The 15,411-nt window shown below is 45.7% G+C and overlaps 1 protein-coding gene and 1 long non-coding RNA gene across 9 annotated transcripts; one reads left to right on the plus strand and one right to left on the minus strand.

The window, feature by feature from the left end:
- The first annotated feature begins 348 nt into the window (after window positions 1-348).
- LOC121834667 lies at window positions 349-2,298 on the plus strand. The gene is made up of 2 exons (XR_006077307.1): window positions 349-509; window positions 1,715-2,298. It is a non-coding gene; the product is annotated as an uncharacterized LOC121834667 (long non-coding RNA).
- A 4,494-nt stretch (window positions 2,299-6,792) lies between these two features.
- On the minus strand, window positions 6,793-14,347 carry LOC120842630. 8 transcript variants are annotated; one of them, XR_006077306.1, is made up of 6 exons: window positions 14,113-14,347; window positions 13,001-13,196; window positions 11,709-11,922; window positions 10,373-10,558; window positions 9,550-9,724; window positions 6,793-6,930 (listed from the first exon to the last, which is right to left on the minus strand). XR_006077306.1 is itself a non-coding variant. In XM_042288385.1 (6 exons), exons 2-6 carry the CDS (start codon window positions 13,044-13,046, stop codon window positions 6,859-6,861), a joined length of 588 nt encoding a protein of 195 aa, XP_042144319.1. In that variant the 5' UTR covers window positions 13,047-13,196; window positions 14,113-14,347; the 3' UTR covers window positions 6,793-6,858. The 8 variants fall into 8 exon arrangements, 5 of the variants coding, with proteins under 5 accessions (XP_042144319.1, XP_042144322.1, XP_042144321.1 ...); XM_042288385.1 differs by lacking the exon at window positions 9,550-9,724 and adding an exon at window positions 10,851-10,920; XM_042288388.1 differs by lacking the exons at window positions 9,550-9,724; window positions 14,113-14,347 and adding exons at window positions 10,851-10,920; window positions 13,807-14,102.
- Window positions 14,348-15,411: the final 1,064 nt, after the last annotated feature.

Consider the following 15,411-nt stretch of genomic DNA (forward strand, 5'->3'; position numbering starts at 1 on the left):
TTTTTTGCAATTAATTACTGAGAAAAGGTTCATGTGGAGCGCAGGTTCGTCTGCTTGTGGTTACGTCGAAATGCGGAGCTCTGATGGAAAGATGGTGGGTAAACGATGCTAGCTGCTTAAAGGTCCATCCACTATTCTTAATCACAGGTTTAGCTGCTTTGAGTGGCATTCTTGCATCGCCACAACCCATGCAAAAGAAAAACTCGCTCCACGTGGACATTGCCAAGTGTATTTTAAAACGTCTATTACCATTATTTACCATTATTTTAACGAGGTCTTGCTAGGGGAAGTAAGTTTTCCAAAGTTTTTGCAATTGCCATACATAAATCTGAAGAAAAATCAGAAAAAAAAAAACATTGAGTGCATTTGTCCTCAGAGTTTTTACAGAATACACATCGCTATCACCATCACTGTTTTTATTTTTTCAAGATGGCCGTTCCGTTTCGTCTTTCGTGAACGTTCTGTGATTTCGGCGATTTACGTGATTTACGAACAGCACTGCCCAATTGGTACGTTAATTTTGGTGGCTATTTATCGCGTAATATTGTGGGTATCTTGTATTTGTACTGAAAGTAGTATTTGAGGTTTAGATTCGTACAGAGCATTAGCTCGGTGGGTCGTCGTCTCCGAAATTGCTTGTTTGCCTTTTGTCCACGTTTCTTTCCCTTACCAACCCATCACACACTCGTTCATTTCCCTGTTTTCAGTACCTACAATTTTGCTAACGACAGTCTGGTTATGTATGAATCCGGATACGTAGGAAGTGACCAATGTCGCTGTTCGCTAAAATGCAATTCGCTCATGTGATACGGATCCGCTCTACCTGCACTGTTCTTTTTATGCTGCGCAATTACGATACGCTTTTACTGTTTTGAAAATATTAACTTACGGCGTTCTATAATATCGTTTGGAAGCCGAGTTATGTTCGTAAAGAACACGTGGTTAAACGTTGGATAGCACCTGTGCTGAGATGTTTTATTTTCGAATGTCCGGAAAGCATCCTCGCCGGGGCAGCTGTCAACAATCTAGGGACTAGCCGAAGCGGGACGGTAATGTTAAGAGATATGAAACTGAATAGTACTCAGTGTAAAATATTTCTATGTTCGCTGATCTCCTAGGCATCACTGAGGTGCTTTGTTTGACTGTGTGCCTTTATTTTATGCTAATAGAATGTGCTGTACCTACAACTGCTGTTCAGTTGCACTCGTGCAGGGGTCTATGGCAGTTGACCGAACACCATATCATAGAAGCGTGTTTTCGAGGACTGGCACATTTTATCGAAGCTCAGTTTACAGCAGCATTTATTGAAAAAGGGTCGCAGTTTAGTGAATCCCTTCGATTGAATTAAGATAAGCAAATCTGGAAGCACCTAAAGGCTAGCACATGATTCACTGAGGCATGATTTAAGTTGTGAAACAAACAGAACGTAAAAGTACTATTTTCGAAAACAGCAGGGTAGTGACATGCACGAAAACGTGTACATCATACTCTGAATATGCTGGCCGCCCAAGCGAGCGACTCGCTGACTGGCTCAGCTTCACCGCCAGCAAAGACAGAACAAGCGAATGCTGGAGCAAGCAGTCGAGTTCGGTGAATTGTTTTCTTAAAAATAAATTTGCTGAAAGGAGGTTCGTTGCCGTTTTCTCTAAACTGGGCGTCTTTTTGAAAGGATTCAATAAAATGGGGGTTTCTAAACCGGTGCTTTGGAAAATAGATGCCTCCCCTTGGGCCATACATGCCAACGTTCTTGGATCTATCAGTTGACAAGCTCCACGGAAAAGCAGCATTCAAAAACAGTTTTCTGTTGCCGGCATGCAAGCAGGTAAGGGTGGATAATGTTCTTAGCGCCACAGCGTCAATGCCTCCACGGTCAGCAAAAACACATTTTTTGAATGCTCTTTTTGCGTTAAGTATTGTGCAGACCTTATGTTTACTATAAGAACCACAATAAAACCACTTTCCTCCGCAGGTAATGTGCATTCAACGTTCTACCGGATCTGTCCATAGGACGAGCTGATAGTGTAGCAGATGCCATTGAGCGGATGTGCCGCAAAAGGGTGTCGGGCATTTTCCAAGTGTGTGAACTGACCTAGATCTAAGAACATTTGTACACACATTGCTACCATTGCCAAGCAGGTCCAGATATTGTTGGAGATCTGCTGTTTGCTGAGGAATGTGTTCACAACATTCACACTTTCATCAATGCAAGCACATCTTTTTTTCAGTAATATTGAGGAACATTTCAGCAATCAAGGAAGTTGACACCGAAATGTTAAAAGCAATAAAGAAATTAAAGCGAGGCTGTTCTTGGGTGCAGATTTTATATCTTGTTTTATTGTTAAGGGCAGCACTGATTTGTTTGCCCCATTATTGAAGCATGCATATCACCTAAGGAATCATGCTCTTCCATCGTTGTGGAGAAAGTCTACTGTAGTACCGGTATACATGAACTCAGCTCTCCTACGTCACGCCACGGTGGTGGCGCGTCGGGCACACTTCCGGTCTGGGGTGGTGGGCAGAAGTCGCGGTGCGAGACATGCATTCCTGCGTTCTTTTGGGAGAAACCAAACAAAAAACCTGCCTTCTCGTCAAAATGCTGCGACGGAACTGTACCAAGAGACTCTGGAAAGGTTGAAGATCAGTTTTCATGTGTTTCTGCCCCTCCATTCGTCCAAAAACGTGGATAGTATTCGTGACAAGGGCTAACCAGACGCTGTCGAACTACGATTGCTTATGCTGGCAACACTTTGTGCTCGACAGATGTAGTTGTGTTCCAACATGAACGAGAGAAAACCGCCAAGTTGTCCGGACCACCCGGGGGTTCAGCGAGTCTTCAAATTGACACGGCCGCCTGATCGTTCAAACTTGTCTGCTTTTAGAGCGCAGCTCTTAGGGGCCCGTTCCCGGCTTGAGCGGCGTCGGCGTACCCAAGGTCATTCTAAGGTCACATGACCCCTCCCCCAGGGTCACGTGACCCCCCCAATGACGTCACCGGCATCCGCATCGTCGTCATCGCTGATGACGATGCGATGACGCCATCATCACTGATGACGTCACCGGCATCGTCTTCATCACCCCCCCCCCCCCCCCCCCCCGCCCCCAGAGTACCCTTCCCTCCTCCTCAAGAGCTGCGCTCTAATTCGGCGTTACAGGGAGTTAGTTGTAAACGGCTTTCACTTTTTTGTCGTCTGCTCGTTCAAACAAAAGCGGCCCGCAGACCAAACTTTGACCCGGTGATTGTAATAAGAAGTAATTGCAAGCCTCAAAAGATTTAAGTTGGCTCGGTGAAAACAGTAGATAAAAGATGTTGATCATTGGTACCAGTGGCCATCGCCGACTTGTTACGCTCGCTGTGTTCCAGCTTCCTATTTTCAGTATTGACGTCGATCATCGCCGCTACCTTTTACACGTTTGCAGCACGAACGTTGCGACCAAAAATAGCTAGAAGAATCTCATCATGGTTTCGGCGTCCATTCTACGGCGTTCATGCGAATGAATCTCTGCACGTCAAATTATTTACGCAAAGTTCAGCGTCGTAACAAACCTTGATAATTTCGCTCAGGCGATTAAAGTGGTAAGGCATTGTTATGAGGACGTAGAATTGACAATTCCAACACGAAAAAGAGTATGCAAACTCACACAGAAGCTGACGCGACATTCCAATGGTTTGTTGACGCGGGACGCGGTGCTTCTTGCCAGCACTCCATTGCGCATCCGTTCGAACTGTCGTCGGCTCTTTCAAACGACAGCTGCCCGTAAACGAAGTTTTGACCTGGTAATTGTGATAAGAAGTAAGTGCAGGCCTCAAAACACTTTTGAGGGTTGGTTGGGGTAAGTAGGCCAAGTGTAAGTAGATACAAGATATTGATCATTGCTACCAGCGGCCGTCACCGACTTGTAATGCCCGATTCTACTTGCCGTTTTCAATATTGACGTCCACCATCTCAGCTACGGTCCACGCTTTTACAGCCCGAGCGACGTCGCGACTGAAAACAGCGAGATGACTCATCGTGGGAGTCGGGCTTTTGCGCTCATTCTGCGGCGTCCACGTGAAATGAATCGCCGCACGTCGCATTATTTATGCAGTTTTGCGGTGCAACGAGCCTCATTAATTTTGCTGAAGCCGCTCAAGTAGTCGACATCGTTAGGAGGACGTAGAATAAACAATTCCAATGGAAAAAGAGCACGGGGTCTCACACCGACGCCGACAGCAACGCAATTCAATGGTTTGATTATGGGCAACGGCGAGCTTCTTGCCTACCAACCACCGCGCGGCGTCCGTTAGGGGCACTCTGGTTTGTTTTTAAACATGAGTTGGTGTGTAGGAGGTGGGTGACATGTCTAGGGTAGACAATCACTGCCCCATTTCCTTTCTGTATGTTCGTTTGAAAGTGTTTGAGATAGTTATACACAGACATGGGTCTTTTTACTCCAGTTTTGAACAGAGCACCATTGAACGCAATTTTTTTTAGAAAGTTGCTCAGTAAAAATTGGATTTTGTAAGCTTGAATACACAGTGCCATTTGTTCTCTCTTGGAAGCAAGTTAATATTATTCATTTTGATTTATAACGAGCTTTTGATAAGATGAACCACAAATTACTTTTGTAAAAACCGTTATTGTATGGTGTAGCATTGCCACATTTAAAATGGATTAATAACTAGCAACTTGCAAGATGAGGACGGCAGGGTGAAGCTTCAGTTGCCCTCACTTTAGCACGAATTTCCTACCTTCGGCAATGCTTTGAGCCCGAGCATTTGCAAGACACGCCTGTACGTTCTCATTCCGTTAGGGACTATATCTAGCATATTGCCCGAATCATGTACAGGTGTTGAATAGACTATCGCATGTTTTTCTACCAACCTGGGGTGTGCCTTGAGGATCAAATGTAGGACAACAAGAATTGCAGGGAGGAGCCTCCTACATTTGGCAATGCTTTGGCGTCTTGCAAGCCTCAACAATGCATGCGCAGACAAAGCATGAGAAAAGGCAACAAGTGCTTGCTGGAGGCCGGGCATTAAGAGATGCCCTGCGTTTCCCACCTTGTCGGCGATTATTAGCACCGAGATGTTCTGGTGGCATCTTTTTTTGCTCGCAACATCAGAGGCAGTTTGAAACTTCAGCACCATGTTCCAGATAAAAAGAAAAAGAAAAAAAAGAAAATGTTTAGCCTTTCCACTTTGGTGAAGAAGGAAGAGCAGCGGAGCTGTAGCTTCTGTTTTCGGTGGTGGCTTTTCAGGCGAGCGATCTGCTCTTCTTTCGTAAAGGAATCTGAAGCGCTTGACGCAGTGGAACTTTAGGTAATAGCAGAACCATTCGCGCTGCTGCGCACATCGCTGCTCGTTCCGTTCCCGCTCTTCTTCCTCCCAAGAAATGTTGCCGCCATCTATCAGCGATGGCAGCAACCAGTTCTCTGGTTGCCAAGGCTGGAAAGGCTGCCTGCCGCGATCTATAAGCGACGGCGGCAAACAGTGTTGTGTCGACCACAGGTGTTGACATTTGTTTGGTACCGGACATGATTCTGGGGAAACCAGCCCTTAACAGCTCTGCTGTAAGAAACTCCTTTCATGCAAGGCTTGTCAAAATATTAGGTGCTGGAAAATATTGGCCATACACATTCAGTCCTTTTCATGTCCTGCAGCCACATTGAAAAGCACTGCAAACAAGTACAATCATGCTCCTGATCTCGTCACAACTGTCTCTCCTCCTGTACAATAAATTCTGCATGCTATGGTCACCAAATGTCAATAGATGCATATGCCAATGCAGCAACTGAAGCCAGCTACAGCCACATCATCTTCCTAATGCCAAATTCCTACCAATGCAACAGTAGCTAGGGCTCGAGCTAGGCAGTCCCCCCTGCAAATGGCTTTATGTTATCCCTTCAATTTATTTCTAAAATTCTATAGACCTTTTCGCCCTCCGTCGCATGGGTGCTGCGATCTTGAAATCACGTGACACAGCGGTCATTAGGTGGCTTCAAATTGTCACTCGTTTCTCCCCTTCGCGTTCTATTCGTTTTTTCGTCGCATTTTACTGCAATTTTACAGTGAAGCTGTATATGACTCCGTTGGTCAGGTTTTTTTTCCGTCTGTTAACAGAACAGTAGTGGACAGAAAAGCATTGTGCGGCGCACCTTGTCTTCTATCGCATAGTTTTGACACTTGTAGTTTTCAACAAGAAAACCACAAGTGTCAAAACCACAAGATAGATGACAAGCCATGCACAAACAATGTGAAGTACATAGCTCCCCGCATGCGTCTCGGTAAAAATTGCGGTTGCGTAAGCTGCCGTGGCAACGGCAACGTACAGCCGTTTATCTAGATCCTTTTGCTGTTTACAAACATGAACTGCCGCTTGTGTCCCAAGTGACTTCCGGTCGCTCAGTCTTTGCAAGCCTGTTGAGCTTGTTCATGTCACCAGTGCTAGAAAGCATAATCTCCAACATACATCAAAGTTGGAGATTTAATGAGGGCATTTGCCTGTACAATTTAATGTCTTGGAGGAGGCAAGTTGGTGTACAAAATATTTGACATTTTAACATATCTGCCGTTTCTTCATTCTTTTGGCGCTCACCTGGAGAATTGGTGGTTACACGTTTTATCGACATTTTAGGCAGCAGTGTCAAAGTGGGTTTTGTTCATTCTTGTTATGAATCAGAAGTTTGCTGAGACATCAAACAAACTGAAGCACCGCCTGGTGGCGCTTGCAAAGAAAGGGGTCTATATAAAAGAAGTTTCGGTACACTGCGTTTCGACTGTAAAACGTGGTCCGCAGGTAACGTGCACTGTCATAAAAGAAATACCAACAATTTACTTATATGAAAGACACGAGGGAATGGGGTACAAGACTTGATCCATCAAGAGGCGCTGGGCCTAAAGAGAACTTCCATCTTGCAAGGCTTGATCCACGATTCAGGGTGGTTTGAAACCTATGGTGTATATGCAGAGAACGAAAGTGCCTATTAGGTAAACAGAAACAGTACCTTACCCGAACATGTAGGGCAACGCACAGTAGTCGGGTGCAATAAACTCGCACTTGAGCAAATGTTGGTTTAACAAGTATTTCAGAATAACAAACTTTCAAAAATCTATGGTGGTTTTCCTTTGCATTCTATGCAAAAATGTTTGCTCTACGAAAAACGAATTTCGGAATAGCGAATATTTCAGTTCAACGAACTTGATCGGTGGACCCAGGATTACTGTTGTGATCAGTTCAACAAAGTTTTGTGCTCTGCAGTGCTGGCGTAGCTGATGGCCGCCGCCGCCTTTGCAGCAGCGATGCGATAGACAAAAACGAACCATGCGGTGCATATTTTCTTTTCTTTATTATTGGTTCCTTTCGGCCATCTTAGTTTTGGGTAACAACGGCAGTTTGTGCGCCCACTTACGTAATAAGTATAACGAAATGGAAGCGGTTGTCTCTCAGACAAATTGAAATACTTTCAGCGTCTGGGCAACGGTCAAAGGCAAGTGAATGTTGCGAAGGACTATCGGATGCTACCGTCGACGTTGTCAACGTTAGTGAAGCAAAAGTCGAAGCTTGAAAGAGAAACTGCGTTCAATCCCAACAGGGAACGGCTCTGCACTGAATATTTCAAGCCAGTGGACAGTGCCGTTGCGGTACGACTTCCTCACAGCAACTAGCTGTGCCAGAGGATATGCAAAAAAAAAAAAAGATACTCTCTGGGCAACTTTGTTACTTCATGCGCTTTCAGAGCGCCGGTGCAAATGAAAATTATTGATTATTTTCAAAATGAGAAAGGCAGCAGCGTAACTGCAATACACTTTGTATATATCAATGTACATGACTCCATAAATTGCATTTCACCCTTTTGACTCAATGTATGCTGTGCCGTATGCTGTTCCATAATCCAGTGAATATATTCAGTTTAGTGGACTCCTAGTTAAGGGAACTATTTCTTTGAGTCCCTAGAAGTTTGCTCAAGTGGGAGTTTACTGTATAGAGTTCTAGAACTTAAACGATACTGGCTATTGAAGAATATAACAGGCAGCAAAACATTCACCACAACAGAGATCTTGAAACATGCATTGGTAGTCCAGCAAGTTATGTTTCAAAACAAATTTGTGCGCACAAACAAGAAAATTGCCCTTTTACCACACTATTGAGGCAAAGGCACTGGTAAGGCCTCATTCATACAAAAATTGATCACTAACCCGTAAGAATGTCCAGCAATAGGTTTCGTGGCACTTTAGATTCCGATCGTTGTATACACTTCTGATTTTATCCCTTATGGGAGGGGTGAGGATGAGAGCTTTCTCAAACAAAATATAATGGTGCAAGGTAACTAGTGTAGGTAAATGTTAAAGGGGTCATGAATCGATTCTTCAACTTCCTTCTTAGCTTTCCTCAACTTACAAATTGTGCAGTGTTACCAAAGGTACAGGGGCATAAGTATACCTCTAGCAGTTCAAGAGGAGGAAAAGGAGGAACTCCCCTCTTGCTCATGGCGCTTGGATCCTCATTTTTGTACTCGCACGTCACCATTCTCCCCCTAGGAAATTGGCCCTTGATGCTCGTCGCCCAACATTCAGACAAAAGTTGCTAATCCCCCCCTCCCCAGCCTGTGGCTTCCACAGTACTATGCACAACTAGCATATAAACCGGAATATAAGTCGAATTTATTCTTGAAATTGGACCTGAAAAAGTCGACCCTCGTCTTATATGACGGTCATTAGCGGAAAAACAAAAATAATCTCGCAACACTCAGTGCCTGAAGACGCCATTTTGTTTTATATTGCAATGGCCTAGCACTCGTCCACTTGTCACGATGGTCACGATTAACTTTTACTTGTGCTCCTTGGTTTGTTACATCTACCGCAGCAATAATGAGCGGCAGTAGAAGACAGTTCACAGTAGCCTTTTAGAACAAGGCAATCGCCTATGCAGAGATCCACCGGAATCTTGCAGCGCAGCGAGAGTTCAGTGTATCGGAGAAAAGCATATGCTACTGGCAAAACCAGAGACAAAAACCGGCGGCGTGCAGCAAGGCGAGGAAAACTTAATTTCGTGGAAGGACTGCAGTGTACCCCGAATTGGAAACAAAGGCGGCAAACTTTATTCGGGATCTGTGCGCCAGATCGATACCTGTGATGCCGGAGAGCATCCATATAAAAGGCGTTGAGGTTGCTCGTGCCTCCGAGCTTTCGAGGGCGCAATTCAAAGGGACGGCATCGTCCCTTTAAATTGTGTTAGTGAACTCGTCGTCGGAAGAAGGCTCTGAGGAATCTGAGTAGTAACACTCGCATACTTCCTGTTTTATTGAGTGCAAAACAATTAAATAAATCTGCCGTGTTTTCTCGTCCTTTCATATACTTGGACAATTTTGTCACCAAGGTAAGGTTGCGTTTTCTTGCCATAAAAACTTCTTTTGCATCTTGCAACTTGTAAATTAAGGGGTCGACCTATATTCCAGTTTATACAGTATCTTCCGTGCACCCCTAAGCCGACAGTGCTGTGGAAACTATGTGCTCGTTGGGCCAGTCACACTTGTATCTTCAGCCACATGATCACGCTCCCTTGCACATACCCACGTATGCAGAATGGGGTCAGGTGATGATGGACAGGAGGGCGGGCGAGGTTTGTCAACTGAAGTCCCAATTTTTCAACCCCGCAAGGATGGTGAGAGATCTCACGGTAGCTGATGTTGGTTCTGAACCTTACTTTATCCCATTGATGTATTTCAATGTCTGTGTGGCAACAAGCTGAAAGAAAAATTGAAAATGAAGCACAGGTTGTCGATTGCTTGCTTCACAGAATAAATAGCCCAGCTCGCGTCCGATTTTGCTGCCCGTGGGACGCAGTTTCTTAGCAGAAAATCCCCTTTTTTTCGGTTCTCGTTCTTTATGGCGGAAAAACCCCAGTCGTCTGCTCTTGTTCCTCTCCCGAGTGATGCATGACGGGAGTGCATTCTGGTGCACACTTGATTCTCAAGGTGCAGCGAGTGCATAGACGTGTGGAGTGGCGACGCCGAAATGAACGCGTGGAGTGTCGGCCGAAACAAACATGCTCCATGTTGCGAGTGGGTACGCATGGGCACGAGTGCCCATGCATACATGTAGTCATACACTGTGCACAAGCATGTGGCTTCGACTTTTATCTTGTTTGCGTGCAGAAGTGGCTTCAACGGCATTGCAGAAATTACACTAGCCTTGACAATGAAGTACAAAAAGGTTTACGCCAAGTCTAGACACTGTTGCAAGATCACCGAGCCAGGAAACCTAAACCGAGCCACCACTAAATGTGTTCCGTTTCAAAATGGTGTAATTGGCAAGACTGAACCGCCACCAAATGTGCTCTGCGGTAGAGCACAAAAGTACATCACCAGACATGAGTGTCCAAAATGTACTTACAATGGCTAGCGGCGCCTCATAAAAGTCATGCAATGACCCTCTGCTTGGCCACTTAAGCCACACGCAGTGCCGTGCAGGGTACAGGACGGCATCCATGGTGCAGTGATCCAGGGTCCCGCCCGTAGTGTTCCGCTGCTGCCTTGGACAAGGTGAAAGCCAGCTCACTGATGTCATGGTCCCCGGTACCTGTGGTGTGTAACCATTGTGTTTAAAGGTTATACAGCCACCGACCGATATTGCAGACCCGATGGGGATCGTGCAGAATTCCGAATAATTGAGCAGTATGAAAAAATGATTTTAGCCTAAAAATCACTTTATTATTACGACTTAAAACGCAAAGTTGCTGCAGCAAGTGATCGATGGTTTGCTGTACGGCATGGTACTGTATGGTACTTCGCATTTCAGGGAGTCATTTTGTCAATGTATACAGACGAAAGCATTCGGACAAGTTACGCGCTCACGGCTGCACAATGCTCGCCAACTGTAGGGCCAGTCGGTAGACTTTCCCCTCGGTGAAGGGCAAAGTCCGGTTTGTAAACGCTGTGCCGCTGGAATAAATGCGCAGATTGATCGCTACTTCCTTGGCGATACAATCGCTGCCTTCTCACGTCGACACACGGGAAATACCGCAAACAAAAGCAGACGCCGTCATGACTTTGCAAAGTAAAACCGGAGAGGCCAAGAGCAGAAGAATTGCTTAGAGTGCTGACGTGCTACGAGGCATCAGCAACCAAAACCTGCCATTTAAAAAAAATATATACTAGTTTCTTAGCAGGACGTGACGTCACGACAACTGACAGCAGTGATTGGCAGGCGGTGTGCATTCTTGCCACTGAATTCATAACCTGTCACCGAATGTAGTTTTTAAACATGGCAGATATAATCTGGCCTGTTTTCGTCCACAATGCTGCCGCCTAGTCTGTCGCATAAATTATTTTTGTTGCTAAGGGGCAATTGGGGCTTTACGTAAACATAGGCTGGACGTGCGTGTGGGAAAAATAACACGAATGACGGCCCCCAACATTGGCTCTTCAAACAAACTGCCAGAAAACAAAAAGGCCAATATGTCAACACTTTTGTCCTTTCCCCATTTTTGGTGGCTGTCGTGTCAGATTGAAGTATAAGTAACTAGTAAAATAAAAATAAATAAAAAAGTACATAACAAAAGGTGTAAATAAACTCTGTAGATATAATACCAGTCCCAATGGTTTAACAAAGAGGCTGGCTTTCTCAGAATGTCCCCCTCTCACTCGAGTCCGTATTGAATCTTAATATGAAGTTGCCCCGAAAAAGCTGCAGAAAATGCACATAGTGACAGAGCCCATAAAGACCACACCTGCCTTTCACATGGCCTTTCGAACTAGATGCAGTACAGGACGCAGAACGGTACCCATGGGCTAGCTGCAGCTGTAGCCCAGTGCTTGTAGTATCTCGCAGCTGATGGAAGGGAGGGAGGCCAGCTCCTTCATGCCGTGGTACCGGGAAAAACAATACAGATGAGCCACAGACGTCAAGCGCCTTGAGTATTTCTGTGCATCCACGAAGCCAATCTGGGACAGCAACGACAGAAAACTTCAGTAACACAGTGAACAAAAGAGTAGGCATGCAGGCGAGCTGTGAATTCTGAACACAGCTAAAACCCAAGGCACAAGAAAGCAGAAAGGAAGAGGCCTTTCCACTTCCTTGCATGTCGGGTTTGAGTCTCGCACGGGGTAGCAAAAAAGCAACAATACTGGCTCCCTAGTCTTTTTCTGCGTCAAGAAGCCTTGGAACAAAGAAATCCTACTGGTTATTCATCTTGTTTTCTCTTCTCGGGCGGATTATAGTGCACGGTGCGGAAGCAAACTGCCTCGAAAGGGCTCAACTCACACTTCCAAGAAAATGATTGGCAAGCAACCTCTCCATTGTGTGCTATGTGCACTGTACGTTTTAAGCAGGTCTGTTTTCTGCTAACACAACAGCGGTAGGAATGTTACTTGTGTCGAGCTGGAGAAGCCATAGTGGGGGCTACCCCAGCTACGCCCACGCTGGCTCTAATGGCGGTTATGTGCAACGCAGACAGCTTTCCCCATTTCAACCGAGTGCCTAGGCAGACACAGAAGCAGCCACATAAGACGATCGAGGGAAGACGCAGAGTTGTACAGGCGAAGAGGGAACGACATAGTGTAGCGAGCTTTTTAGTCCAGGCTATTCCTCCGAGAAATGCAGTCGGTGGAAATGTATGTCAGTTGTTCTTGCCATTAATTTAGGTAACGAATGCAAACATTATACTATTTTGCATCTTTTTCTACTGCAATGCTGGTCACCCGCAACGAAAAAACGCCACAAACTGAAAGAAAGTCTGGTTGCAATGTTAACACGGACACCAAGTCCACCAGGAAAAGCCATCTGTGCCATCCACCTGTTCATAAGCGAGCTGGAGTTTATCAAAGCACAACCGAGACTCTCTCGGGAGTATTTGGTTCCTTGTCACTAGTTATTGAATGAAAACACAGTGCAGTGTTGATTACTGTCAGCGCAGCCTTGCCACTAGCACTGCTGTCACTCGGGTGGCACATATTTCGCTGGCACGACATGGCCTGCGAGCCACATATATCCCTAAAAGGAAGCTGCATAGAATGCACTTACCGTGGCTAGCGTCGCCGCCCAGAGAGCTTGCACAAAACCTCCGCATGACACGCAGTGCAGTTCAGAACAGAGCAGCACTGGCTAGCCAGTTGCTGCGAAGGCTTGCAGTGCCTTGCTGCTGCAAGTCACCTCCTTCATGCCTTGTGGTACCCATCAGTTTCAAAACAAACGCTGATGAACCACGACCAGCCATCACCTGTAGCACAAGGGGGAAAAACATATGAATGTGCAGTCTCCTATCTGTTTGCTTTTGTCTAACGTCTCTGAGTTTTCTTTGAGAAGAAAACAGCAATGACACTTCTTTCACAGTAATGTGCAAAAGAAACAAAAACGGCTCGGTTATTATACTGCCTCGTAAGTTGTGTGCAGCAAAGGCACGGGTGCGAGGGCACAGCTCTGCAGAATGTCCTTTTGCGCGGGTACTCGTGCAAAAAAGGCGCTTTTTACTGTCATGTGCTCGGGCCTGCGCCTCTGCTGCACACAACTTATGATACAGAGTGTATAGCACGCCTCCGTGAGCACTCGCGTACGGCGAGAAATCCATGATATCCAGGGTACGATAGCAGGAAACCTCGCAAGCGTGCACGAGGCTGCAAGTGCGCCAGAATGTGCAACTGGAGGTGGTGACAGAATGACATAGTTTGAGAACATGAGCTTACTTGGGTCAAAATATAGAAGCGAAAAACGTAACTTCCTTGCCGGCTGATGTTTGGAGCCATCGGAGCACGATCAACTATTTGTTGTGATCGGGGTATTACGATCGGACGCGGGTTGGTAAAGATTTGAAAAACCCGGAAGAATAAAACCTGTTGGGGGCGAAGACAGACAGCGCAGTTCCTTGTTGACATGGGATGTAATATCAAACACATTATTCCGCCGGATCAAACGTTTTTGTTTAATCAGGCTTAGCTCGGAAGTCTGCCGGCAGGTCTGGGATGCGGTTTTTAGAGCTCTTTTGGCGGGCTTTCAGGTTTCTGCGATGCGTGTTTTCATCGTGAGCACAGGCTCAAACAATAGGCAGCGGCGCCAAATGTATTTGAAACGAAGAAGCAGCTCGGACACGTGGAACGAACACATCGAAATCACATCACGGGAAAACGCAAATCACTCACCTTTTGTTGTTCGACGACACGTCGACGACACGTCGACGACACGATTCAAATCGACGACACTCGATTCGGTCACGATATTCAGGTAAAGGACGCAACAACGTAGGCCTTGCCGTTCCTAATAACTACATAAATACGACGATACGACACGATATCAAACAAAGGAGTCGGAAAAACGCAATCTGAAGCGCAGAAACGCGGTCCCGCGGTTGCAAAAAGCAAGAAAATAAACAAAATAAAAAAAAAAATAATACGTCAACAAAGTAGAAATAAAAAAAAAGTTTCCTCGCTAAAAACCGTGACGTCACAGAAAACAAAACAAGCAAAACAAAATTTCTTTGTCACGTGACGTTATATTTGTGACGTCACTTCCGGTGACGTCGGGTCACGTGACCTGTTATTATTTCTCCGGCCGGCGTTGGGTCGACCCGGTCGACGCAACGCTAAACGTTGCGTCGACCCAAAACGTCATATCCGGTTTTTTACAACGCATGGGTCACAAATCTTTTACATACTATATTGCTAATAAACTATTTTAATGTCAATATATTATTAACTCATTAAAAACCCATTAGTTTTTCAACAAAACGATATTGTTACTTTGATGTCATATCCGGCTTTAGATTAATTTAAAATACAAATGGGTCGATTGTGCTATATACTTGCACTTGTTTGAAATTTGTTTTAATTATTATTTATTAAGTTAGTGAGGCGAACCCATGCCATCAATGACCAGGACCAAAAATCGCTGCCACCTCGCGCTCCGGTTCAAGAGTACGCACATATGTTTACAAATGGCGGCGCTATGGCAAGTCAGCTGTCGGGACTATTCGGTTATTTAGAGAATTTCATGTAGTTCTTTACAAATAATGTATCAGGGAGCCCATGTATGCATCTTGATAATATAGCCAAGCCTGCATAACCTTCGCGATCCTAACTATCGCTGCTCACCAGAGCAGCGCTGACCCCAGCGCGTCCTCCCCGCTCGCCGAAAACCGCTGAGCCACAAGCATGCAGGATCACGCTGGACGCTCACGCGATGCCAGAAAATCACTGAAGAAGGAAGCCTCGCCGGCCTCGCGCCGAAAGCAATGTGTTCCCCATGCCTGCGAGCGAGCTGAGAAACACAAGTACGAGAATATTGTCTTGAGCAGCGTTTACACTGCACGAGAGCGCTTGCACAAGGCCACCTCGGAGTGTAGAGTTTTTCGTTGCTTTGGCCTCTCCCTCCGTCGTCCTTGCGTATCTCACAACGATAACAATGTCTTGCCTAAGCGTACCAGTGGTACGATCTCGGGAAGA

Source organism: Ixodes scapularis, unplaced genomic scaffold (assembly GCF_016920785.2).
Source record: "Ixodes scapularis isolate PalLabHiFi unplaced genomic scaffold, ASM1692078v2 ptg002596l_1__unscaffolded, whole genome shotgun sequence".
NCBI classification, from domain to species: Eukaryota; Metazoa; Arthropoda; class Arachnida; order Ixodida; family Ixodidae; genus Ixodes; species Ixodes scapularis.